The sequence below is a fragment of the Calonectris borealis genome, chromosome 17 (assembly GCF_964195595.1).
Source record: "Calonectris borealis chromosome 17, bCalBor7.hap1.2, whole genome shotgun sequence".
Classification (NCBI taxonomy): domain Eukaryota; kingdom Metazoa; phylum Chordata; class Aves; order Procellariiformes; family Procellariidae; genus Calonectris; species Calonectris borealis.
Window position 1 is genome coordinate 17,498,482 of NC_134328.1, and position 26,728 is coordinate 17,525,209.

At 54.4% G+C, this 26,728-nt stretch overlaps 2 protein-coding genes across 8 annotated transcripts; one reads left to right on the forward strand and one right to left on the reverse strand.

Annotated features, from left to right (window-relative positions):
* The first annotated feature begins 2,136 nt into the window (after window positions 1-2,136).
* LOC142089925 (BPI fold-containing family B member 4-like) lies at window positions 2,137-8,171 on the forward strand. The gene is made up of 9 exons (XM_075167070.1): window positions 2,137-2,296; window positions 2,735-2,867; window positions 3,379-3,525; window positions 4,276-4,339; window positions 4,872-4,932; window positions 5,610-5,698; window positions 5,801-5,843; window positions 6,589-6,643; window positions 6,868-8,171. The coding sequence occupies exons 1-8, from the start codon at window positions 2,137-2,139 to the stop codon at window positions 6,618-6,620; spliced, it is 729 nt and encodes a 242-aa protein (XP_075023171.1). The 3' UTR covers window positions 6,621-6,643; window positions 6,868-8,171.
* Window positions 8,172-13,121: 4,950 nt separating this feature from the next.
* Window positions 13,122-26,709, reverse strand: CDK5RAP1 (CDK5RAP1 mitochondrial tRNA methylthiotransferase). Of its 7 annotated transcripts, none has more exons than XR_012676334.1 (15): window positions 26,448-26,709; window positions 25,604-25,707; window positions 25,095-25,129; window positions 24,273-24,373; window positions 23,879-24,089; window positions 22,966-23,086; window positions 22,430-22,660; window positions 22,079-22,176; window positions 21,913-21,968; window positions 21,666-21,796; window positions 20,601-20,750; window positions 20,035-20,175; window positions 18,789-19,888; window positions 15,095-18,463; window positions 13,122-14,546 (listed from the first exon to the last, which is right to left on the reverse strand). XR_012676334.1 is itself a non-coding variant. In XM_075166933.1 (13 exons), exons 1-13 carry the CDS (start codon window positions 26,671-26,673, stop codon window positions 19,808-19,810), a joined length of 1,686 nt encoding a protein of 561 aa, XP_075023034.1. In that variant the 5' UTR covers window positions 26,674-26,709; the 3' UTR covers window positions 18,490-19,807. The 7 variants fall into 7 exon arrangements, 1 of the variants encoding a protein (XP_075023034.1); XR_012676337.1 differs by having other exon boundaries at window positions 13,125-14,546; window positions 15,095-17,551; XR_012676339.1 differs by having other exon boundaries at window positions 13,126-14,546; window positions 15,095-17,551; window positions 19,753-19,888.
* Window positions 26,710-26,728: the final 19 nt, after the last annotated feature.

Sequence of the window (26,728 nt, forward strand, 5' to 3'; positions counted from 1 at the left end):
AAGAGCTCTTCTAAAAGACCTGAAAACCATTTTGGCATCCTTTTACAATGCTACGCACGTCTTGCAGAGACCCTCCAACAAATCCCACTGATTTTATTTGACACGATTTTCAATGGAAGCTGCTCAAGCCTCTATCTTTCTCTCCTGTTCAATAATCACAGCTACAGGAGCTGTGCATCATTACATGCTGATCAAAGGGAAAATATAAAAGACAGTCTAGTGAATTAAAGTCTAATTTAATTGTGCCAAGAACTGTCATAGAGGAATTTTTTTTTAAAGTACCTGGAACAGATAAAGAAGTTGTTCAGTCTGACCTAAATAATGTTTTTTCTCAGTGCTGAATCTCAAATCTGCAGCCCGTACATTGTTTTTCTCAGAGGAGACAAGCCGGGGTGTCCAGCCCGGGACGTGGGCTGTGCAGGCGGGTGCTCCCTTAAACTGGGACCTACGGCAGTGCTTCAGCGGGTGACTTTTTTCATTTCTTTGCAAACACCTTTCTGTGCATAAACAAACACTCCACAGCATTGGTTGCAAGCCCAAGGATTCCAGCTCCTGCGGGAACATGAGGTCCTTGAAGGTGCTTTCCTTTGACTAGTGGCAGATCAAACACAGGGAAAGTGGACTCTTTTCATAGCCTGAATGGAGCAAGATGAGAAAAACAAACAACCTGCCCACGGAAAAGTGAGTCTGATTTTGGCTGTGCTTTGAGCTTTAATAACGCAAGGCGTTCTTCATAACAGGGAGAAGGACACCTCTTTGACACGCACCATTCTTTATCCGGCTGTGCCCCTTTGAGTGTTCTTCTTTCAGGGCCATTTCGGAGCAGTTGGAAGCCATCCATCTCACTCAGTACAAGGTCCTCCTGCCTCATCTCCATCCCTCTTGCTCTCTTTAAAATGGCATTTTCTCCCTCCAAGCTTCCCTGCGATGTCAGGCACCCAGCTCTGCAGCGGGGTAGCCCCGCTGGGCACGGAGACATCTATGACTCTGGAGGAGCACGTCACGGTGCTCCAGTTGCTCCATGATGACCAGAAGCAGTTTGACCTTTCTGAGTGGGAAAAGGGTGCTGTGGGTCCAGGCTGGTCCCTTGGGGCTGGGCGTCGGGGCCTGGGGGCTGCATGTCCAGGGGGTCCTGCCCCACCGCCCCAGGGCGGCGCACGTGAAGGATGGAGAGCCAGACTGGTGCCCAGGCTGCCGATTCCTGCAGAGTGGGGTTGGTGCTTGGGCTGATGTGGGTCTCTCCACAGGTGCTGGGACCAGAGATGTTGCTTTTCTGGTGTCTCGTCCTCCTTGGGGGCCTCCTGCCCCACTCCCAGGGCCTCCTCAACCTGGGCAGTGTCCTTGGGCTGAGCCCAGCACAACCCAAAACCGGTGAGCTCAGAGGTTTTCCCAGGGGAGCGTCATGGCACAGGTGGCCGCGCCTGCCGTGGTCCCGGTGTGTCCCGTGTCACTTTGGGCTTGTGGAGCATCCCTCTGCTCATCAGGGACCTGCCTCCTGGCAGACTTGGCTCCACAGGGAACCCAACTTTGTGCAAGGATGCTCAGGGGTCCCCATGAGACCTCACGAGCAGGTCAGCCTATGTAGCTGAACCAACCTTTCTTGTCAATGAAATCTTTCCAACAGTGGAAGTCTGATTAGTAACTGGGACTTCCTTGGTGCAGGTCTGCTTGGTACTGGTCTTCTTGGTGGTGAAGGTCTCACCAGCGGAAAAGGTGGAGTGCTTGGCACAGGCCTTCTTGGTGAAGGTGGCCTTCTTGGTACCGGCCTCCTTGGCAAAGGAAGTTCGAGGGGAGAAAAAAGCAGAGGTCCCCTTGATGCAGGAAATGAATCCAGCAGATCTGGGGTCCTTGGCACAGGCCTCCTAGGTGAGGAAGGTCTACTTGGTATGGGTGCGCTTGGGAGAGGAAGGCTTCCTGGCAGTGAAAACCAGAACAGTAATGGAGGTCTGACTGTTGCAGGAGGACAACCTGGCAGCAGTGGTCTGCTCGGCACAGGCATCCTTGGTGGGGAAGGCCTTGGCGATGGTCTCCTCAGCAATGGTCTTCTCGACAAAGGCCTCCTTGGCAATAAAAGCCTTCTTGGACAGAAAGGTCTGCTTGGCACAGGGCTGCTTGGAAAAGGAGGTCTCTTAGGCAATGGAAGTCTACTTGGTCTCGACGGTCTGCTGGGTGAGGGAGGACTGCTGGGTGAAGGAGGACTGCTGGGTGAAGGAGGACTGCTGGGTGAAGGAGGATTGCTGGGTGATGGAGGACTACTGGGTAATGGAGTCCCTCGCAAGTCAACACGCTTTGGCTGGTAAGTCAGAGCAGAAGCCCAGCGGTGGTGCTCGCTGCAGGGTACCAAATAATGTTCAGAGGAGAGGTTGCCCCACAGGGGTGCTCGGGGGGACCAGATCCTCCCTCTTACACAAACCACCAGTCCTGGGCTCGCAGCTCACCTGAGGAGCTGTGACAGGGGAAATTCCAACCAGAGACTCCCCAGGGGAGTGATGTGACACTGCGATGGGCACCCTGAGAGGTGGGGGAACCTCCACCCTTGGACATGGTCAAGACTCAGTGGGACACAGCCCTGAGCAACCTGCCCCTGCTTTGAAGTTGGCTCTTCTTGGAGCGGGGGCTGGCCCTTCCCCACCTCCACATTTAACTGGGAATATCCACATAGGTAACAGGGCAAATGATGAGCAGGAAGAGATGGGACCGTAGGGTCTGCTCCTGCTGATTCTGCCATCTCAAGGTGGGTTTGCTTCGGTGTCGACCACCAGGTTGAAGGTGCTGAACCTTGAGAACGGTCGAGTGTCGTGGAAGGTCCTTCCCGGGGGCAAGCTCGTGCTGAACCTGTACTCAAAGCTGGTGCTGCGCTTGCCAGGGTGAGCAGGGCTGGTGGGCGAGACAGCGGAGCAAGGCCACGGGGGTCTGAGGGTGCTGGGGAGGACGGGATGTTCCCAGGTGCTGGAGAAACGTCCCCAAATGCTGAGCAAGGGGCTGGTGAGGAAAGCTCTGTGCTGTGCTGCTGCCTCGCCCTGGGGACCTTTCCGGATGTCCTCACTCCAAAGGCACGGTCTGAGCCTGTGGTGGTGGCAGAGGCAGAGATCCTCCTGTGGACGAGGTGTTGGAAGCAAAGTGCCAAGAAGGCTCCATGCTCCTTCACGTCGACTTGTCCTTCCTCCGCCTGAAGTCAGAGCTGCCCTGGAAACCCCCCCGTGCCTGTTTGCACAGGGACTTCAATGATCTGCTAACAGGACCAGGAGCCTGATGGAAGTCCTGAGGCTAAAACATTGTCCCAGCTGAGCCCAAGCGTGCAATTCAGCCCCAGATACCGCTCTTCTGGGCTGCTTCGGTCTCCTCTATAATCCTCCAAGCCACTTCCTTATTTTTCAGGATTTTTCATTTTCTGAGCGGATCCTCGGTAGAAACGAACATCACGTCGCACATCGCGCTGACCCAAGACACCCCTGGTGACCTCAAGTTAGTGATTAAGGATTGCAGCAACCTGCTCGGTGGCTTCCATGTCAACCTGCGCAGGGGGTGAGTGCGGGAGCGTCCCCCCGCGGGGCTCGTGTCACGCACCGAGCGGCCGCTCAGAGAAGCCCGAGGTGATTCGCAAGGACAGACCCATCACACGCAGGAGCTGAGCCCGACCCCCTGGGCTTACCTGGGGCTCGACCGCGGCCCCCGGCGCAGGGCTGCATTTCGCGCTGGAGGCAGGTCTCTCCCCCTCACCCCTGGGCTGCCCAGGCGGGCTCTAGCGTCCAGGCCTGAGACCACCGGCCCTTCACAGGGAAGGTTAATTCGGTGAAAATCTCAGAGGCAACATGCGGAGTAAATGGCAGCTCCATTATCCAGCCATGAGGAAACCACAGGATTTTCCCATAGAAAAGGCAATTTTTTTTGAGAAACCTGCACGGGGATGGGATACTGGTATGTGCATGGGGAAATAGTTAAAATACTGGGCAGGACTCGCCGTGGGTCAGCTCTTCGCAAGTTTGCAGCGGGGCAAAATTTCAGCCTCAAGTCTGGGCGCAGATTTACACCTTAACAATCAGATTTTGAGAGCATGGTAACAAAGTCCTGAGCATCTGTAATTCCTGCTAAAGCCTGGGGGAGCTGTGGGCTTGCAGCATCTTTGAACATCAGAGATAAGAGAAGACAGCGGGTGCTCCCCTTCGGCGCTCACAGCGTTGCAGACCGGCAGAGGAGTTCAGATTTGCCTTGATGCTGAGCCCCGCGTTTTGACAATTTCCCTGGTATTTTTTGTCTGTATTTTTCCCTTTCCAGCTTCCTCACCAATCTGGTGAGCGGTTTGCTGAACTCTTCTCTTCGCTCTCTCGTACCTGCACTGGTGAGTGCCTGAAAGTCCTTCGCTGTAAGACGCTGCACTTCAACTGAAGTTAGTGCTCTTCCATAATTGTCCAGCAGATTTACACATACATACGCATGTATATGTGCACGCACAGACACACGCCCACATGCCGTAAGTGAATTCCGCAGACTTCCTTGATCTTTCTTACAGTCAGAATTTATTTGTTAGCCGTAATTCAAATTCCATCATGCAATGTTACGGGATAATTTGTAATCAATTGCTTTCTGAAACGCCTTTTGGTACCGAGACGGTGCGGTAAGCAGAAGCGACAGCCTCACTTAGGGAAAAGGTGCGTGTTAGAAAATCTTTTATTCTGTTAAATAGAATCTGTGCCATTTTAAGAAGAGGGCTGAACAATTTATATTGCTCTTTTTCCATGGAGGAAACTACGTTCTAGGAGCTGATTGTTTCATCTTGATTTAAAGTCTGTGAAACTCAAATGGTGTTAGGGAAACACGTTGCTACACCCACGATATTCTCACCAACGTTGTGCCGCTTGTTACCATTGCAGCTTTGCCCATTAGTGAATATTTGGGTCAGCATCATCAATATTAAGCTACAATTCCTCAACAGTAAGTCCTTAAATTTTCTTTTCTATATTAATTTTTAGAGCAACACTTGAGTTCTGCGTGTCTAGCCATCTCCACAGGCAGCGGGTGTCCTCAGGAGAGCCGAGCTGCGGGAGAAGGAGTGGCTCTGCTTGGAGCAGGAGCAGCTCCGCTCCGCCGGCAAAGCTGCTGTGGGTGGCAGAGTCCTGGCTCACCCCCCGCTGCCTGACAGGACGAAAGCATCACGATCCTGCTGTTCTCACGGTTGTTTTTCTAACTGGGGCCAGACCCGAGCTGCTGCCAGGAGCAGCGGCTCTGCTGGGACCCCCGGTTTGCAGCCCCGCAGAGCGGGGGTTTCCCCCCAGCTCTGTTCACTCCGAGTCCCGCACAGACGCAATTGCTGCTTCATTGCATGCAACGTTGTCCCCATTTACCCGAAAGATTTCCCGTGTGATGAGACATGCACCAGGTAGCCCCAGGACAGCGGCTTTCATGGGAGCCTTTGAACCCCGGGAGGTTTGGGACCCGCAGGAAGGACGAGGGGTTTTCCCTCCCCTGGTGCGGGGGACGCCGCGGGGCAGGACCTGGCTCTCCCGCCTCTGCCAGATGCCCGACTTGCCAGCGCGGTGCCTGGCAGGCAGAGCTCTCCGGCTGCCTCCCGGCCGGGGAGCCCAGCCCTGACGGCCTCTCCCTCTCCCCAGGTATCTCCTTTGGGCTCCTGGGGAAAATCCACTCTGCCCTCTCCAATTTGCCGGTGACGTCCGGGCAGTTCCTGGAGCTGGATTTGCAGGTACGGCCGTGTCCCGTCCCCGGTCCCCCCTGCGCTGCCTGCCCTCCCGCCCGCTGCAGCCTCCGCAGTCACGCGCTTTAACATCTCTAACGTTTTTTGCAGAATTTCCCATTCCCAAGCGCCTTCATTGACTGGCTCCTTCAAAGTAAGTCTGGCCCCGATGCCACGATGGGGATCCCCACTGGTGCCTGTGAGCCAGAAAGGGGCAGCAGCCGCGGCAGCGGGGATGCACGGAGGGGACGCAGCCCGGGCGCGGGGTGATGGCCGAGAGCGGGGAGCGGGTCGCCACGGCCGTGGGGTGCAGCCGAAGACACGGGGTGCTGATGCATCTCGGGGTGGTCCCACAAAGCGCTTCCAGCCCACACAGTGCAGCGGTGCTGTGGGGCGGTCGGGGTCCCTGGTCCTCGGAGACGTCCCCTGGCTCAGGCACGGGCAGGTTTACCCCTGAGCAGCGGCTGCTCGTCGGCTGCAGGCGTACAGGCGCGAGACAAAGTCTGTGCACTCCTACTTATGCCCTGCACAGCCCTGGAAAAGTCACTTCACCTCTCATAAAAGGATTTAATAATATTGACTTAATAGGAGTGAATAATGGTCCTCAGGATGCTGTGAGGATTAATTAATATTTGCAGAGGTGATTGGAAGAGCTTTCAGCTTCATATGCATGCAAAGTTAATATATAGAGGAGGGAAGGAAGAGTTGGAAGCCGTCCCAGGTTCCCCAGAGGCGTATTCCTCAGGGCACTAAATCACCTCTGCCCATAAAGCCGGGGGCTCTCAGGCCGCCGGCGCATCGGCACCGCGGAGCCCGGCCCTGTGGGTGGGGGCTGCCGGGGCTCCGGGGGTCAGGGAGGCCGGGGGCTGGGGTACACTGACCTGGGTCCCTCTCCCCAGCCACAGGCATCAATCCCGGGAGCATTCCGTAGCCGCGGGGCCGGCACGCCGTGGGGTAAGGACGATTTGCTGGCTGGGGACCTGGCTCGGAGCTCAGCTGCCGGACGTGCCGGTGGCGGTGCCGGTGGCGATGCCGGTGGCGGTGCCGGTGCCTGGGCTGGGTGAGACAAGCCCACCAAGGGCTGACCCTGCCACCTGGTAGCGGGAGGTGATGGGGGAGCACGGGGCTGCCACTCCAAACTCCCACTGCCCGAAACCTCAGCTCCGGCGTCCCCCCAGGTGCCCCTGCGGGCAATTCCCACCGCTCCGCCCCGAGGAGGAGGAGGGAAGGGAGGAAGATGACTTGATACACGGAGAATAGACATGAAAATGGAGAAACCCAACCAAGAAAACATACACTATTTCTTCTGCATTACATTTCAGCCTTATCAGACTTTGGTGTCTCTGTCCAGCCCAGGGTTAGCCATGCCGATGGTTATGTGTGCCAATGGTTATGTGTGCCAATGGTTAGCTGTGCCGATGGTTAGCTGTGCCGATGGTTAGCTGTGCCGATGGTTAGCTGTGCCAATGGTTAGCTGTGCCAATGGTTAGCTGTGCCGATGGTTAGCTGTGCCGATGGTTAGCTGTGCCAATGGTTATCCGTGCCGACGGTTATCCGTGCCGACGGTTATCCGTGCCGATGGTTAGCCGTGCCGATGGTTAGCTGTGCCGACGGTTATCCGTGCCGATGGTTATCCGTGCCGATGGCTAGCCGTGCCGATGGCTAGCCGTGCCGATGGTTATCCGTGCCGATGGCTAGCCGTGCTGATGGTTAGCTGTGCCGATGGCTAGCCGTGCCGATGGTTATCCGTGCCGATGGCTAGCCGTGCCGATGGCTAGCCGTGCCGATGGTTATCCGTGCCGATGGCTAGCTGTGCTGATGGTTAGCCGTGCCAATGGCACTCAGGCAGCGGAGGCAGAGGCAAGAGCCCCGGCTCATGCCCGTGTGTCCTCCCGGCTGTCACGGCCATTAGCCCCTCGTTACGGCAATCACTGACAAAGGTACTGCCTGACCCCCGTCCTCCCTCACGCACACCCGAGTTTCGCCTGGACAGGGGCTGTGGTTTGGGCTGGGTGATTGCTCGGCACAGAGGAGACTTTCCTGGTGCTGGACCAAGGCAGCCTGACTGGCGGCGGCGATTTGGTCCCCGTGCAGCTGCCCCACGGGAATTTTGTGAGTTTGCACCAACTGCACCAAATTCCCATGAAGGGAAGAGAGAAAAGGGACAAACGCTGATAAAATGTAAATGCTTTGTCTCTGCCCTCCTTCTGCTTCTTGATTAGTTTACCATTTCAAAAGGAAATTTTGCTGTTTCCGGTGATTTCATACTGTTAAAAAGAAGACAAAAAAGGCGTACGGTCTAATCCAGATGTGTACTTAGCTGATTTGTTCCCTAACAGTTATGCTTTGAACTGATCAGAGTAAATGCTATCCTGTCTTGTAATCTCCAAGTGGATTTGGATGTGTTGCATTGTGGGTGGGGCAGATTCACATCCCTTCTGTTACTCCTTACAATAAAAAGGATTTTTCTTCATCTGCATTCAGCATGCGATTTGGTTTCTTTCCAAACTGCCGAAGGATTTTTGCATTTGCAAGGGTTTTGTTATTTATCTCCCCTATCAGCTACAGGAGTAACTCACATGCAAAGAATATTTAATAGATAAGTCTGCTGGAGAGGTGAGGAACCACGATGAGCTGCAGCCCCAGCGCTGAGTCTAAGCCCTGCCCAGCCCTGACGGATCCATGCCTCTCTCGCAAAAAAGTGGCTACAGAAATGTGGTCAGTGTGAGAAATAAATATTCCCCTCATTTGTATTTATGCAGATTTATTCTGCCCTTGTCCCTGAGCTGCTGGTTCTTTTATTCTCTGTTCCTGCTCCCCATTTGTTGCCAGCGAGCTGGGAGCTGTTTGACATGAACAAACACGTCCCTGGCGCCCTGCCGGGGCCGGGAGCCCCCGGACCCCGGGGGTGAGCGGGCAGCGATGGCCGGCGAGCTCTCGGGAGCAGGAGGAGCTCGCTCCCGGCCGCGGCGGCTTGCTGGCTGCTCCCCGCATCAAAATGCGTCCTGGGGTCGGCTGTGCCCCAGCCCCTGCGCGGAACGGCTGCATGGCGAGAGCAGATCCCCCGAGCCTTGCGGCTTCCAGAGCCGCCGGCACGGCACCGCGTGCCGCCAGCCGCTTCCCAGCGCCCACATTGGCTCTGCTGGGCATCGCTGCTGGGATGCACCAACACCCGCCTCTGCCTCTGCCCACCACAGGTCCCTCTGCTCCCGCCCAGAGCCCCGTCCCGCGGGCGCAGGGAGACCCGGTCCCGCCAGCCGCGGGTTGGCAGACAGCAAACCCCAGTGCCGCGCTCCCCGGGCCGGGGCTCCGGCTCACGTCCCGGTGCCTCGGCCAGCGGACAGGTCCTGCTTCTCGCCTGAGATTTACGCTCGAGTTTGCAGTTTGTCGTTCCAGCCGGTAACACGTCTGCCGCCGGCAGCGTTCTGCAGCGCGCGTGCACCCGGCTGCGGGTGTCACCTCTTCCTAACGAAGAAGAGAAGGTGAGGAGAAGCAGAATGGCTGCAGATGGTGGGAAGCGGGAAATGGTGGTGCCGGCGGCTGGTAGCCAGAAAGAGCAGCACGTGCAGCCGGGAGCCGTGGTGCCAGCTCAGGGTAAGGATTGCCGGTGCAGACCCCAGCCCACGCCGCCGTTCCTCAGCTGTGGCTCGTCCCCCACCACCCTCCCCCTCGGACCCCGAGCTGTCTCCTTGTCCCCAAAGCACCGATCCCATCCCATCCAATCCGGGGCTGCTGAAGAGCCGCCGGCCGGCACGTCCCTGGCCCCTGCAGCTGGCACTAGGGCTGTTCCGAAACGTCACACCTGAACCGGTTTTGACAGAAAGTGGTTTTTGTATTAAATTGGCTCCGTGCAGAAACCATGGCTCTGCCACGCAGCAGCGGCTCTGGGGAGGAACGGCTCAGCTGGAGGAGTGAAGAGCTCCTGTGCGGCTGATCCAAAAATCAAGTATTTCAGCTCCAGTTCCCCATAGAATTATTTGATTTGTGAGTAAAAGCTTTCAGTTTTCTTTTTTTTTCATGAAAGTACAAAGTTCTCATTGGGGAAAGATCATTTTCCTCTAGCCTAACCTAGAGCTCCTGCCTAAATGTTTCTCTAAACACCGCGGAGTTTCCCGCTGCCCTTTCACAAGTCGATGGGGTGACCGAGGTGCCCCGATGCCCAGGGACTCCAGCCACCCCCTCCTGCTGCTCCTCGCTCCTTTTACCTGGCTGCAGCAGCCTGCGAGCAAGCGATGCCCGACCTTGGCAGGGCAGGATGCCACGCCCACCCTGCCAATTAAACGCAGAGGTAACAACGCTATCGAGACGTGGTCATTAGGCACCGCCGGGCTGCAGCCGGCGCATCCCTCCTGCCTCTTGCGCCGGCTGCGATGAACACCGATGCCCTGGGGCTCCGGGAAATCGAACTTTATGCCGACGAGCTGCGCGTGCTCCGCAGCACGAAGGTGAAGAGCAGGCGGCCGGGTGCCCTTCGGTGGCAGCGGCAGAGCTGCGAGGGGAAGGACAGGGAGGGATGGCATTGCCTCCCAAGCTGTCTAATACCTAACACCTCGTTGGGCACGTTGGGTTTCCAATTCCTAAGGAAACAGAAGGAACAGGATGAAGAAAGTGCCAGTTCCCAAATCAGCTCACGGGCTGTGAATAATTGCACAGACATTAAACATTTCCTCAGTAATCCTGGAGCCAAAATGCCAAAACCCAAATCCTTCCAGGTGGTGTGGTGCCATCAGGGTGGTTCGCACCTCTGCTCCCGCAGAGCAGGGGGCAGGCGGCCATCGGCCACCGTGAGCCCTGCGGAGCCGGCGGCAGCACCCGCCTCGCCAGCCCGCACTGGTTTGACGCACCAATATTGATGTAAAATGGTGCCACAGGGGACGTCCCTGGCACTGCCACCGCCTGGCCCCGGTGTGCGAAGGCGGGTGACTCTGGGACAGCTCAGACCCCTGCGAGCCCCGGCTGCGGCTGCAAGGGCACCGGCGTGCTTCTGTGCAGGATTTCCCCAGCCGCTGCCCAGGGGCGTCATGGAGGGGTCGGGGGCACCGGGCGGCTCCTCTCACCCCGCTGGCTCGCCCGGTGGCGGCTGGGACGCGTGGCCCGTCCTTCGCAGCGGCTGCTGGCAGGAAGGGACGCTGCACGGACACCCGGCAGCGCCCCTTGGCCGGAGCCTGGCCCCGGGTCGGCGGTGCCTGGCCGAGCTCGGCTCCGAGCGGAGCCCCCTCTCCTGCGCGGCAGCACCTCGAGCCGTGTTTGCCTTCGCGGGGTTTGCTCTGACAGCACGCCATCCCGCCCGCCTCGCCCAGCAGAAAAACGTGAGGTCTGGGGCTGCCGGGTGAGGGTTTACTTTGGCCGGCGTAAATGCAAAACCAAAGCCCTGAAGGCAAACAGCAGCCCCGGCTTTCAGGGTGGCTCTGCTTTCCTCTTTCGTAAGCTGCTCTGTTGCAAGGAGCACCCAGCCCTGCCTCAGCCCAGCACGGGTGGGACAGCAGGACCGGCAGGTCGGAGCGTCTCCCAGGCTTCTCCACCCAACCAGGGGAGGAAGGAGCCCTGGGAGGACGGAGAGAAACCCGTCACCCGCGGCCGGGGCGGGGAAAGGCGCTCGGCGAGGGGAAGCAGCTGGGGAGGACGAGCCCCGAGGGCGCCAGCCGGCGGCCGGAGCCTGGTTTGCCCCCCGAGCCCCGGGGCATCCTCCTGCTGCCCAGAGGATCCCGGGTCTCTGCCGGCGGGCACTGTTGCTCCCGGCAGGCCTGTGCCGCGCTTTCTTCTGCGCGTGGGATGGGGAAAGTTTTCCCAGCAACAGTAAAAGGGCTTTTCAAAATGGAGTTTTGATAAGAAATCATGGGAAGACTCTTTTTTTAAAATGCCGGAACGTTTCCCTTTTTTAAAGAGAAACTGTTTTTTGAAATGCCTACGGTTTTGTTCTGATAGCTTCAAAGAAAGCCTCCTACTATTCTTTTTTAAACTTCCTGTAATTAAATAACAGAAAGACAACATTAAAAAAAAGAACAGGTTAAAAGATGAGGCTAAATAACCCAAAGAGAATGGAGCATCTTGTTTAGGCTCAAACACCCTGTATCAGCTTGACCGAGAGTGAATCTTGGTTTTGTTTCTGTGCTTCAGCCATTACCCTTGGCATCTTCATGGATGCAGAAAGGGGAGGAGGACAATTCTGTCTGGCTTTTCATTTTCACAGCAGTGCGCTGAATATTAATCAGCCTAAACCCAGTGCTGTAGGCACTGCTGCAAATTACCCGTTCCGCAGTTGGTCGTAGTTTGCTGTGTAATTTTTGCCTGCAAGCCAACAGCAGGGGCTGGGCAAGCTAATTCTCCTCTGTGACCTGACTTTGCAGATAGCAAACACACCATGAACAGGAGTGTCCCTGAAGCACCCTGATAGCTCTATTAGAAATGCCACCGTGCATCAGGCTGTTGTCATACCAGGGTTTCCTTTCAAGCAATCATCAGGCACCTCTCTCCTCCTCATTAATGTGGGAACTATACGTAGGGAAACGAGGTTCGTTCTTGCACTAATCCTCTGCCCACGAGGCCGACTCAGCCCCGCTTCCCTTCCCTCCCCTGCCTTGCCCCATGCAAGCGACTCCTGGAAATGAAGCCCAGGGAATGCATTTTCCTGGTCTTAAGGAGACTGAGGAGATTTGGGTGTTTTCAACACCGATGGGCTTTGCTTCTGACGCTGCTGAAGACGATACAACGAGAAAATCCCTGAAGCCGAAGGCAGGCGGCCGGGCTGGCAGCGCTGCCTGTCCCCGTCCCTGCGCGGCCGCGGAGCGCCCGAGGAACCGCAGCGAGGATGTCCGGAGCACGCAGCGCGTCCCCGGGGCACGACCCAGACGAGATTTCTGAGTGGGAAGGAGGACTTGTACGGGAAATAAGAGCTGAGAGGTGCCTCTAGCCCTGCGGCTATTGCCCAAGGGCCGGAGCCGCTGCCCGGCGCAGGAGCGGGCACACGGGGAGCCGGGGCGGAGGGAGCCTGCGGGAGGGGGCAGAGTGTGGGAGGGGGCACAGAGGGTCTGTCTCTCCTTTTCCCAGAGAGATCCAATGCAGCTGCCAAAGGAATGGCACCACCTTTGCCTCGCGGGAGGCATCTCATTGACTCACGCTCTTGAGAGCACCCGGCTGGCACAGCTCGGCCTGGGATTAGTGGGGTGCGGAGAGACAGGGCGAGGGAGCGCGTGGCCGTCCCCGCCGGCCCCAGCGCCAGCCCAGCGCCCTTCCCTGCACACGAGCCGGCCGGCGGGCGCTGGGCTGCTCCACACGCACCTCTGACCGGCGTCTGACCACCTTCACGTCCCTGATCCATGCCTGACTATTAAATAACTCAGCCAGCAGAGGAAAAAAATACTTGAAAAAATATCTGGAAGATATAGAGCCATTAATGAAAAACATCAGAAAATAGATATCAAGTAATGGCACCACGATGAGAACTTATTAATAGGAAAGTCTAAAGATAAAACTAATTTAAAGCTGATGAGACAGGACATCTCATCTTCAGGAGAATGAGAAGTCAATAGTTAGCTGTCAGTAAAGGAAATAAATGGCTCACAAGGGAGGAGGGAAAGCCACAGGACTCCCAAGCCCCAGAGAACAGCAGTTACTGTGACAGACTTGTAAGATACACGCTGAATTCACAAAACCCTGAAAAATCAGAGCTGCCACTCACCGTCAGCACCTCTGTCATTGACATTCAGTTCACAGCCCAGAAGCGCTCCGGGAAGGCGCATTGCTCTGGGAAGGGTCTGGAGGCAGACGGAAACGCCAACCCCGGCGCTGCCGGCGGGAGCGGGTGCTGGCTGGGCTGCAGAGCAGCTCGGGGCTGGCCTGGGGGGGGGGACATCAGCGGCGGGACGGGCAGGGCCCGGCAGCTGCCCGTGGCAGCTATGGAGAGCCCGTTGCATTTCCAGCCCGACAGCGTTCGCCATCAGCTGCAAAGGAGCCTTTAGGAGCCGGCGTAACCTTCCTGCTGCAACCCGACCGCAGCCAGTTCCAGAAAGGAGTGAACTAAAGACATAACTGATTTTAGAAATGGAAAACATTTTTTGAAGTTCTTATGTTGCATTAAATCCCTAAGCTTTATGCAAAGAGCTAGCTTCAGCAACGGTGACGAAAAGCCACCGAAGGAAACCTCCATGGACCCCCACCCACAGCGGTCCTGGTGGAGGGAGGAGGAGGCCCAGGGGAAAGGGGCTGGCAAGTGCCTGAAGCCTGACTGCTGAAGTGAAAACCCACGAGAAAAGGGAAGGAAAGCGTTTCACCCCCGGTGCAGCCCAGCAGGCTGCTCGGCGTGTCGCTCGGAGGCAATGCCTCTCGTCACCTGCCACCACTTCGGCAGAGCGGAGGTCTTCAGCTGACCTAAAGCAGACTGTGCTTACAAGCTGCCATCAGGGAAAATGTCAATCTTTCCCTCCAACTTCATTGATATTCGGAGGGAAAACAGATTGCAGACCACTGGGGGTTCTGGGGAAGAATGTGACACACCACAGCCGGCTCCGGTGCTGGGAAATATCCGGCTGCTCTGCCTTAGCTGCTCAGAGAGTCTTGGAGAAGGGAGGAGGGCTGGGTAGGGGCAGTGCAGGCGACGACGGGCATCTATTTTGAGATTGTCCTTAGGCCAGTAAACGGCAGTGATGAGCAGATGAACGCTGGCTCACAGCGCCCGCTGCCGTCTGTCCCTCCTCTCCGTAAGCACAGCCAAGCCCTGAGGACAAAGAGGTTTGTTCTTCAGGGCTGTGTGATGGGGGTCTGGAGCACAAACCGGCTCTTGTTCTCTCTGACAGCGACCTTTCTACCACGTGAAGCTGTTCGTGTGTTCGTGGTGATGTCCAGCCTCACTCAACGCACACTGCAAGCAGAAAAGGAAAGTGCGCAGGTTGCGTGTTACGGAACCCCGGTGTCAGGAGATGCCTCGGGGCACGGCTAGTGCTTGAAAGTAAATGTCATCCCAGCACTTCAGGTCTGTGCTGGGAAAAGCCATCTGCCAAATGTCTCCTTAAGTGTTTGCCCACGGGTGCAACTGGGGCACGACTGGCTGGACGGTGGCAAAAAAACCTTTGTCTGTTCTCCAGAGGGACCCCGGGACCATTGCCTGGGAAGGAGGGAGCGGTCGGAGAGGCGAGGCGGGCCCAGCTCCGCTCACCCCCAAAAGGACCGGCCGAGCCCTCAGGATGCCGATGTAACCGCAGCCCAGCGCGTCCTCCGGCACGGCGCGGCCCACCAGCACGGGAGACAGGACCCGCGGAAACCCTGATGCTTCGCAGCGGTGGGACAGGCCGGAGGGACCAACGTGCCGCCTCGCTCGTGCGAGAGGCTGCGTGACAGGGCAGGGCGCTGGCGCTGCCACGACTAGCGCTGCGAGTTGCTGTGTGGCACTAAGGTCGATCTAACACGTACCTACAAGCCCGGCCCCATCCTGCTGCAAATCCGGAGGGGCTCGAGGGAGTCGGGGAGTCAGAGAGGTGTGAAGGAGAACGGGTCCCCGGAGCTGCTTCGTTCTGGCAGCAGAGGTTGCGCTCAGAATGAGACTCCGCTTTAATCAGAACCTAGATGGGAACAAACCGAGTGGCAGATGTTACAGGGCAGGGCTGCAGAGCCCGGCAGCGCCGTCCTGCGCCCGAGGCTCGCTGTCACTGCAGCCAGCTGGCCTGGGCAGAGAGGACAGCACAGACCTGTTCTCAGCAGCGCTACATCCCAACCTTTATCACTGCATACTGGTAATGCTGGACCGGGCTGGAGCCGCGCTCACGGGCCGGGTCCCCAGGCACAGGGGGCTTTACCGACACAGCCTCGGTAAAGCAACCCGGCTCCGGAGGGCTCCCAGGCGGTGCCGCAGCCCGTGCCCGGCGCAGCACAAGTCGGCAGGAGCATCCCGAGGGCTGTTTCATGTCTCGTTTACGCATCCGACTGAAGTCCCCAGAGGCTCGCGCGGGCTGGAGGCTGCCTGCCTTTTTTCTGAGCGGGTGGAGTTTAATCTGTTTTCCTAGCAGGTTGGTTGGCTTGCTGATGGACTGTCACCTTCCCCGCAGCGCCCTGGCCGCCCGGCCCTGCAGGTGGCAAGCGAGGGTTCACCACCTTGGGCACAGGCTCCGAATGAGCCTGGTCTAGTTTTGCACGTAGCAAGTGCAGCTCTTGGGCTCGGTACTGAAGGCGTTTTATGCTGATGCTCTGTGCGTTTCACATACATCCCGTTAATTCCCAGGCTCTTACCTAAAGAATCTGCCTCAGCAAAGGAGCTGGACATAGATCGCTGCTGTGACGTTTTCTGTACCTTTTCCAGGGCATGTCCTGAACACAGCACTTCGTGGGAATGGGTCAGGCAGGGTTAAAAGGTGGTTGGTCTCCTTGACTTGGGAAATCCACTCTGCCCAATACTGGGAATACAAACTTGGAACCGTAGGAACATAAAGAGCAGAAAGAGCAAGCAGATAACCCCAAAGCCATGTGAATAAATACTTCCATTGCTCTAACATGCTTTTTTTTTTTGCTTTTTTTTTTTTTCCCTGCTTCCTGAGGCTGGTAACTTCTGGTCTGGTGGTGTTATTGCTAGTGGCTTCCATCCCAAGTGAATGGATACAGGAAGGCTGAGCGCACAGAACAACACTGGGGCTGCAGGGTGAGGAGGGATTTAGAGTTGTGGGTCTGACCTGAGGAAGACTCCTGAGTCATCCCTAAAACAAAATACCACCCAGCATCCAAACAGTAGTGTTTTGCCTCTGAGGAACGTCTCCTCCTATGCCCAGAAGCAAGCGGAGCCTGGCAGCGTGTCCTGGTTTCAGCTGGCAAAGAGTTAATTTTCTTCCTAGTAGCTGGTATAGTACTGTGTTCTGGATTTAGGATGGGAATAATGTTGGTAACACAGGGGTGTTTTCGTCACTGCTGAGCAGTGCTTACACACAGTCAAGGCCTCTTCTGCCTCCCACCCCACCCCACCCGCGAGCAGGCTGGGGGTGCACAAGAAGTCGGGAGGGGACACAGCCAGGACAGCTGACCCCAACTGACCAAAGGGATATTCCATACCATATAACGTTGTGCTCAGCATATAAACTAGGGGAAAAACTGGCCGGGGGTCCGCTGCTCAGGAACCGGCTGGGCATCAGTCAGTGGGTGGTGAGCAATTGCATTGTGCATCACTTGTTTTGTATGTTCTTTTACCATTATTATTGTTTTCCCTTTCTTTTCTGTCCTATTAAATTGTCTTTATCTCAACCCAAGACTTTTACCTTTTTTTTTTTCAATTCTTTTCCCCATCCCACTGCGGGGGGGAGTGAGCGAATGGCTGTGTGGTGTTCAGCTGCCTGCCGGCTTAAACCACAACACAGGGGCCGACTGCAGCTCTTTTCCAAAAGAACAAGAGTAGGATCCAGCTGTCAAATTAGAACAGGGCTGCTGTCTCCTGAGGCCCCTCAGAAACACACCAGAACTTGTCCTGAGAGTTTGGGGTACTAGAGGTGAGGACTGAGCTTCATTACAAAATGTATCTTATGAGGACACTTATGAAATTGGTTGAAATTAAGGCTTTTAAACACTGTGCTCTGGATAGTAAAAACCTAGCAGGCCTCTTTGCTGGTAACAAATCCCAGAGAGTCATGTTCCTACCAAGTCTGGGTACTGATTCCTGGATCCGTGTTTCTCTACAGAGCAGAGATACAGTGCACGTTTACGTTAACCAGTATTTTGGTCCGGACCCATAGCTGTCTTACAGCAGCGATCCCAGCAAAACAAATCCCTTCCATCACTGAGGTATGCTGAAATACTGCAACACTTCAGCTTCCAATTGCAGAAGGCACAGGTATAAATCAGCGTGGGAGATTTAAAGTCGTGTGGAGTTCAGGACTCTCATCCCTGCTCGGGCTGGGAAAAGAAACGCACAAGAATGAGCACGAGGCAGAATGAACATGAGACAGAAGTTCAGCCTTCCCGCCAGCCAAATTCAGGGAGCAAATCTTCTGACAAGCGATACAGAAACTGCATCCCACCCTCCAGCCCCTGAGAAAAAAACATTCCTGCTTTCAGGCAGTGCCAAATGACTAACTCAGCCTCCAAGGTCACTGTAAGCTCTTCCTAATGGATGCTTCGCTGCCTTAAAACCTCAGCCTTCATTCCTGAGGCCTATAAAAACTAAGGAGGCGAGGCAAATGGTAAGCACTATGGCTCCTTGGGGAGTCTGTGCAGTTGAGCATTATCACCTTCTCATCAAAATGTAAAACCCAGCTCTCCTCCTCATTAGTCGCTTGCTCTTAAAATAATGATTGTAAAACGACCGCAGCTGGCTCAAAGCTGGATGGAGCAGAACTGCGGTCTGCATTTCTCACTTGGAATAGGTGCTTGTGGGGAGAAGGTCAAAATGAGCAGTGAAAGGTGGGTGTCAGCCCTTTTCAGGTGCTGGCTTGGGCCACGGTTTCAAGATGCATGAGAAAAAATGAGCTGAAAGAGATGCTGCAGGGCAGTTAAAATGGGCCACTTACCCCGTTGTTTTAATTAGCAAGCACATGTTGGCTTCAGCGCCTGTCACTTTTGAGGGATGATGCTCATACATCCTGCTCCTTCCTCTGGTATTCCAAACCAAACAGCTTCTCGCTGCCTCTCCCTTAAAAACCCACTGGCCACAGGCTTACACACACTAGGCAGCAGAAGTCTAAGACCTGGTTTGTGAATTTGGACATAAGAGACTTCCCCATTTGGAGGCAGGAGACAGAACGGCACTGTGTATTTGTTAGCACCTCGGAACCCGCACTGACCAGTGCCGATTGTGCAGGTTCACTTCTATGAAAAGAGAATCAGCTCTGAGATAATAAGCAAAATGTATTTATTTCTTAACCTAAGGTCTAATTAATATTCAGTGAACTATCCTGTTTTCAAAGAGATACCATTATATCCCAGAAAAAGCTGAGCAGGAGAGAAGACTTTCTAGCAAAACCCTTTCATGTTTAATTAAAAATTCTGCAAATTCATGTAGTGACTGCTCTATTAAGGGTTGATCAGCTGTTCCTTCAAAATTTGTCACTGCATAGAGCCTTTTACAATGATTTAATAACATGATTAAAAGGGGTGATTCTTTCTCACATCTCGTAAGAGAGAGTTTACTTACAAGTGCAGGTTACAGGTACTTGTTTGAATTTAGCAGACCAGGCTGGAATATTTCAAAACACAGCCAGGGTTAGCTGCAGGCTGATAAAAATAAGGAACTGTAAGATGCATTTAAAGAAGTTACTGGCCATTTAAATTGGTACAACCACTTCTCCCCTCTAGTTAGCAAAGGGAAGGACATCCACAGATGTTTGGATTCCAAAGCTGCACCTAAAGTTTTAACAGGCTAGAGAGAACCCTCAGCTGGCAGCCAGTCTTTACCATGCATCACCTTAGGCCTGGAGACAGGGAAATCCTTCTTCTCTAACCTAGAACTAAATATCCCCAGCACAAGGGTAAGGCTGCGCTCCCTCAGCCTCAGATACAACAAATTAAGCATCACTCGTGCACGTTAAACACCATTTTATATTCCACAGTTTGGTGCCACATCCATCACACAGGCACGGTGCAGGTTCTTACTTCCCCTTCCCAAGCATTTTGCAAATAGGGAAGTTACCAATATTTGGAAAGAATTCATCACAATTTTCTCCTGTCCTTTGAGTTCTTCATCCCCTTTGGCAGTACTCCTGCCATTCTCCAGCAGTTACTGGAGGTGTATTTTCTAGGCACTACCAGTTTTTGCAGCTCCTAAATTCAACTGAGCTAGTGGGAATGACCTGCTCTGCAGACATAAATTCCTCAGGCTGGGCTGCGTTAGAGGATGTGATCAAAGTCAGAGGACAGACCTGCAGCACTGCGAGGCTGGGCCAAGCCTGAAAGCAAGTGAAAATACAAGATCACACAGTACTTGGGTTTGGCAAGTCCATACATAGCTTCCATCTCTTTTGCCCACAGACTTGTATGCATCTATGGGGGTTAGGCTGTTGCCAAAACAAAAGTATACATGTAATTTTTTAGTATTAGTATTTTTTATATATATTTTAATATACATATATCTCCCTGTTTCTACCCCACCTCCACCTGACCTTGTTTCTTCCTGGAGAAAATGTGCTGCTTTTGTCCACTAGCAGCAGGGATACCTCAATGACAAGCTGCAGAGCGGGAGAGGGTAGTACGACAGAGCAGAACTCCCTTCAAGGTCTGAGAGCTGGCAGAGGTTACCTGAAGAAAACAGCGCAACAGTCCTCAGGATCAGAAAGGCTGAGGAGGATCCATTCTAATTTTAGGCTCTCCTGGCAGCAGCTGCTCTAGAGAACAGCACTGTGCAAGAAAAAGAGCCAAGGAAACAACTATTGTAGACAGGTCACCTTCACCAACACGTAGTCCCCTGGCTGGGCTCTGACCAGAGCCTTGCAGCCCGCAGCATCCTCTACCTCAGCATCAGGGAAGACCACCTTGATGTTGCCGTCATTCCTCCCACACAACTCCGAGATGGAGCGCTTGCTGGGCTGAAAGGAGGACAAGGAACATTACCTGCATGGCAATAGCTCTGATTCACTGCTGGGCTTTACTGCCTCAGGAATTAATTGAGCACTATTGCCAGTATTAAAATCCACATTCCACACTGTTAAGCACACCGTGTAACAAAGTCCCATAGCCAGAGCCACCGTGTTGACACCCACACACCAAAGCCAAGTTTCAAAGCCTGCACTAATTCAACACTTGGCCAGAGACACATCTCTAACCCATCTCATCCCCCTGTGCTCAGCTCAGCGCGCTGGAAAAATCAGGCTGTGTGTAGACATGGTCTTGGAGTCCTAGGATCATGTGGGGAAAGTGAGAAGGGAAGGCAGAGGTGATGATTGCTGTGTGCAGCCTAAGAGCCTCTTGGCCAGCAAGAGGGGAGAAGGACAACTGTTCCAGGCACACTCACCCCCTCCACCAGCACCAGCTGAGACTGGCCCACCATCGCCTCGTTTGCCCTTGCAGCCTCCTCTCGAAAGACGGTAATGAGCTCCTCCAGCCGCCTCTTTTTTATGTCTGCATGCACATCATCTTGCAGCCGGTGATATGCCCGGGTTTTCTGCAAACAGACAAAGCAAGTGTGGCTCCTCAATAACCAGACAGTCTGAGATCAGAACCTTGTCTGACCCCGGCCAGCTTGGCTGCTCCTCAAGAAACAACTTTCCATGCAGTACAGTTTGTATTTACAATCTCAAGGAACGTTTTCAGCACCAGCAACATCCTTAAGTTCCTCACATTCTTTCTGCACCACCTTTTTGGTAGACGGTTTGATATAGGGCGCTGAGTATCAGTGGCTGTGTGAAGCAGTTCTGCAGCTCCTACATGAAATGTGCCTGTTGCCCGTCTGTCCACAAGGACAGGCAGTGGATTCTACTACTTCTAGTTCCATGTGCTGAAAGGTGATCCATACTCCTTTGCTTCCTTATGTTTCCCTCCTGTCCTCTTCCCCATCAGCATCTTGCACTTCGGAGAGCGTTCTAACGCAGGTTTGTCAACTATCCACTCTTCTCATGGAAATACCTTCTGAAAATTCACCACTTCCCTCCAGACTCGATTGACAGAATCTCTGTAGCCCAGCTACATCAACACAATTTCATCAACACAATTTCTCACCAGCTACATCAACACAATTTCTCACCAGCAAAGAAAAATGTACCTGCAGCCAGGTCTCTGCAGACGTGGCTGCTTCACTGCAATGACTCTGGAGCACCTGCAGAACCAGGTCACCCCATCAGTAATCAACCCTGACGCTCACACAAGGGAGCTGGAAGCCTTTCAGGCACAAAGGTGGCCCTTGCAGAACCGCATACCCTAGGAGGGTTGCATGCAAGCAAAAAAATCTACCGATATACCAAGTCTTTAGGTATTATTTTCAACAGCTTTTTTTTTTAGTGTCTTATTGTGAGAAACAACACTCAGGAATTAGGTGAGATACCCAGAGATAAGAGTCTTCTCCATCAGGTCCTGCACTCACCTGTCTCATGCTGTAGGCAAACAGGAATCCTACATTGTAGCGGACTTCCCGCAGCAAGGACACGGTCTGCTGGTGATCTTCTTCTGTCTCTCCACAGAAGCCGGCAATGAAATCGCTGCTTAAGCTCACTCCTGTAACAGAGACGCAGCTTTACACTTCCCTCAAGGAAGAGACAAACACTTCACTCAAGAAAGGACAATAAGATAGAGCTGTACTGAGCTCAGACGAAGCTAAAGGGAGCTCCTACCTGGAATGCACTCACGCACATGGTGTACAAGCTCTAAATATGCTTCTCTTGTGTATCTGCAGTGATCAACACATGCATTTGCTCATCAGAAAACCACATCGGTGAGGAGAAACCAGCACCCTAAATCAGAGAGTAGGGCACAGGACTCTCCGTGGTGATCACTCACCCACGTCGCATGGCCTTCAGGACTCGTGTGCTTCCACTCTGGGCTGGGAGGTGAAGCTGTTTGCAGATGTTGTGTCGCTCCTGGATAAGCTGCAGGACCTGCGATGGGCAATCAGGAGACAACGTCATAGGCAGCTCAACTCTACCAGGACACCAAGGGGAAAAACCTTCCCCAGGTAAAAGCCAGCAAATTGCAAACCTGCCAGTTTTAGCACAAACATTCCCCCTCCCAGGAGCTGCTGTTCCCATTCTGTGATTCCGCGTTCCCTTTGGGAAAGAAGCACAGCCCACATCTAGCAGCTCAGAGCTGCCTGCCTGCAGGCAGAGGTCCAGGTGTTTATTTTACACTTGCCTCATCAGGAAAATCCTTGGGGTGTGGAGACGTAAAACGGATCCTCATTTCTGGATCAATTCTAGAAACCTGGTCTAGAAGATGTGCAAAGCGCAAGCCTCCTGGTTTAGCTTTGTAGACTGTGCTAAAGCCACGACTGAGGACTGGGGCAGCAGCTGATTGAAACTGCACCTCAGACAGGTCTCGAAAGCTGTTGACGTTCTGACCCAGAAGGGTCACTTCTTTCACTCCCTACAAAAATAGAGAGGAAAAAATATAACTTGGTCAGAGTGGCTAAGCTGCAAGGGCAGCCATGGTTGTACTCTTACTTCAAGGAGGAGTCTCCGAGGGAAGCCCTCCCTTCCCTCTCTGACTCAGAGTATTACACGGGGAATCAAAAAGCCACTGGTGGAACCCAGTGGAGGTTACCAGATGGTAACCTCATCTCCACAGATAAAGGCGGTGTCATTGGTCAAAGGTATCACTGAAAACACTTTCACTGAGAACCATCCTTCCTCCCATGGTTTGGGACAGGTGGGAAGGAGGCTCTGCCTCACCTGATCCGAGAGCATCCTCACTTCCTGCAGGATGGACGCAATGGGGCGGCTCCTTTCACGGCCACGGGTGAAGGGCACGATGCAATAGCTACACATGTTGTCACAGCCCCGCATGATAGATCTGCCGAGAGGTAAAGTACAGGTCATATTACGATCGCTCTGGAAGAATCATCCATGTTGCATCCTGCCCTGCTTTGACCTGGCCCAGCACTGCTGCTTTCGGCCAACTCCCCTGGCCAGCACCAGCTCTGAACACGGCTCTGCAGCTTCCCTTTACACACCGTTCCAGCCAGAGCTGGCTTCTGCTTGCCCCTAGCTAACACCTCCTAATTTTTCATGCACATTTCCAAGAAACTTGGAAAGCAACTAATGAGGCACAGACTTGCACTGCAATCTGGCTGTGATGAAAGATCCTTCTGGATCACCTTCCTTCCAGAGGTGATACTGTCCTTCTGTACTCTATGGCCACACTGAGCAGAGTCTGATTTCATGTTTGGGAATCTTATTATCAAAACTAGCACATGGAAACAAACCCAACAGAAGTTCAATGCATGGAGGATTAGAACAATTACATAGGAGAACCTGGGGCAGGACATAGCAGAAGGCAGGGGATGAGAGAGGCACAGACGTCAGTGGGATGTGCAGCATCAGGCTGAGACAATCAACGTTCTCAAAGGAGAGTAAGAGAAGCCCGCAGCCAGCCAGAGCACGGGGCAGTCTCTCCAGGGCTCAGTCAGACAGGGAAGCAGCAGCAAACACTCAGTCTGGTAGACTCATGCCTCTGGGCTGCCGGGAGCGAGTGCAACCAGGCATTGCATCTCTTGGGTAGCTGCTGTCACTGACGGGTCTGTTCTGCACAGCAATATTTCCACAGCAGAGCCACGGAAACATGCACAGGAAAAAAGGTACTTACACAAACGCTGTTGTGCCACCTGCACTAGTCTGGACAGGCAGAATATCTGCGTAAGTCTCATCTAGTGATAGCAGGACATTAGCAGCTTGCTGGCCAGACTCTGCCACGTCCAGCAGCCGGGGAAGATCACGATACGCATCAGGGCCTGCCACAATATCGACTAGCTTCTCCCTGTGCAGGATCTCCTCCTTAAGCCTCTCAGCCATGCATCCTGCCACCAAAGGAGAAGGGTCCTTGTGAGGAAGCGCCCACCCTCCGCTGCACCTCCGCACCCCTTCACTAGCTGCTTTCACCCTGCAGAAGAGGCTTTTCCCAGAGGGGAAGAGGAAACGCAGCACGATGGGATGTGGCACAACAGTGTGTGCTACCCACTGCTGCGCATCCCGCCAGGTACCTAGAATCCCGATGCGGAGAGGTAAGCGAGCCTGCTGCCGCCGGGCTTTCAGCGCCTTGAGGTGCCGCAGGCGATTCCAGATAGCCTGCTCTGCCTTCTCCCTGGGAAGCCAGGAAAACAGTGGTTATTCCAACTGTTGCACTTTAACAGTCCCCCAACATGAAGCAGCCCAAGTGCTTTGAGACAATTCAACTAAAGACAGGGAATCATCTACCTGATGGATCTGATGGCACATGAAAGTGCCGTTTGCGGTGCGTGGATTGTGTCTTGACTCTATCTTACCTACTATCGTTTCACTCACTTGGGAGCATCTGTGCAGAAACAACTCGGGGACTAAGCTCTTGTGGAGAAAAAGTCTGCCTTAGCCAGCCAATATGAGCTACCTCGCAAGTGACAATGAGCATTTCATACCTTCTGCATTCAGAAAAAACAAGCAAAGGTCCCTATATGTTCATATCCCAAATTGCCCCTAAACACATTTCCCAAATTTTTAAAGTACAGATTGTACTAGAGAGACAGTCAGTTCAAGAGAAGACAGAACAAAAAAAACCTTAAAATCCTTAAAGCACAAATCTTTGCAGGTCTCTAACGGCCCATACACACAGTTTACACTACCAAAGAGCTCCTTCTCACTATATAGAAAAGCAATTCATAGCACAATTAATGTTATACATTGTAGCATCAGCTAGCTCTACCCTCAACTAAACGGGTAGTTTCACATCTGCATGCTCTTTTCCGCACACAAGACATTTATTGCCTTGGTTTTCAAATGGTAATTCCTTAAAAACTGTCCAAAACTAGCAGTGACAAAAGTTTCCTTACCTCACGGAACAGGTGACAAGGAGAATCACGTCTGCCTAAATTGAAAACAACAAAAAAGGAAGAAGAATTTGTAAAAGCCAAACGATAAGTACTTATGCCCTGCACAAATAACCTGACAAGGCAGACTATAAAACTCACTTAACTCAGTGAAAAAGATCTGCCCAAGTACACAGTGGGTTTCCACAAACAAAGGTGCAAGAAACTAACAGAAGACAAGCAGAGTCTCCCACTAAATGGTAGAAGTAAACTCAAAGATGAGTCAGGAGCTTCCTACTGCGTCCAATCGCTCTCCGACTGAGAGGAAACCCAGCAGTTTAAAGAAAAAAAAACAACCCACAGCTTTCTAGCATGATTGTTAAGTAGCTTCCTTCACTCCACAGAACTTAGACTCCAAAAATCACAACATCCTGCAGGACTGTGCTCCAGACAAAACCTGGGACTCGCAGGCACAGCAGTGGTGCGACGTCCTCGCAGACCTGTGCTCCAGGAGAGCTGCCAAGGTGCCTTACCTCATCCAGGTCCTTTGTCCTCGCGTAGCCATTCTTCTGCAGGATGGCCCAGGCGATCTCCGTGTCATTTACGTTCATCTGGCAGCCATACGTCTCCAGGTACACTGCAACAAAGGCGGTGTGACGCAGAAGCCTGCCTCGGCACTCACCTGTTTCTACGACCTTTTCCATAGGAAGGAACCTTCAGTCCCACCACTGGAGAGACTCAGGCAAGCAGCACAAACGCTACCTTCGCTTGCAGCCCATACAGGAAGGGGAAACGGAAAATACAGACTCTGCTAGTGGCACTGGGAAACCTGAGTGCCTCACAGCATGTCACTCCAACACGACAGGTCTGGACTGTGGCTGGCAGAGCAGCAGAAGCTGCGTTATTACCGAGATATAACATTTAGTGCAGTGAAAACGCCCCTCCCCGGGGCATCACAGCCTGAAGGCTCTACCACAGCCCCGGCTGACGGCCCAGGACGTGGACCATGGAGAGGTCCCACAGCAATCTGCTCGCCAACGCATGTGCGTGGAGGGGGGAGACACGCCAGTGGGCATGCGGCCAACAAGCTGGACTTCTTCTAACATCAGAATAACCTTCTGGGCCCCAAAAGCACCCAAACAACTCGTTTCCCCCGCGCATGCTGCAGCGACCCTCCGCTCCGGCTGCAGGGCACCGCTGACCCCGCCAGCCCTTACGGCTGGCCTTGGCCTGCCAGCAACGCCCCGGCCGCAGGGCACGGCTAGCCCCACCAGCCCTCGGGGCCGGCCCAGCCCCGGCCCCCGCCACGCCACGGCCCCTGGGCCGCCGCGCAGGGGTCAGCAGCGCCGGCGGAGGGGCGGCGGCGGCACCACAGACCTTTCCCGGTGCCGGGGGCAGAGCCCGGCTGCGGCTCGGGCCGCGGCTCCCCCGCGGCGGCCCCTCTCAGGAAGTGCCGCAGGTCCGGCCCCTCGGGCAGCGCGGCCCCGCGCCCCACCGGCCGCTCGCCCGGCCCGCAGCGCGCTCGGCGGGCGGCCCCGGGGCGGGAGGCGGCGGCCGAGCGGAGGAGCCCCGCCGCCCGCAGCGCTCGCCTCCAGGGCAGCATGGCCGCGCCAGGCCCCGGGGCCAGGCCGCGTTGCCACAGCGACGGCCGGCGGAGC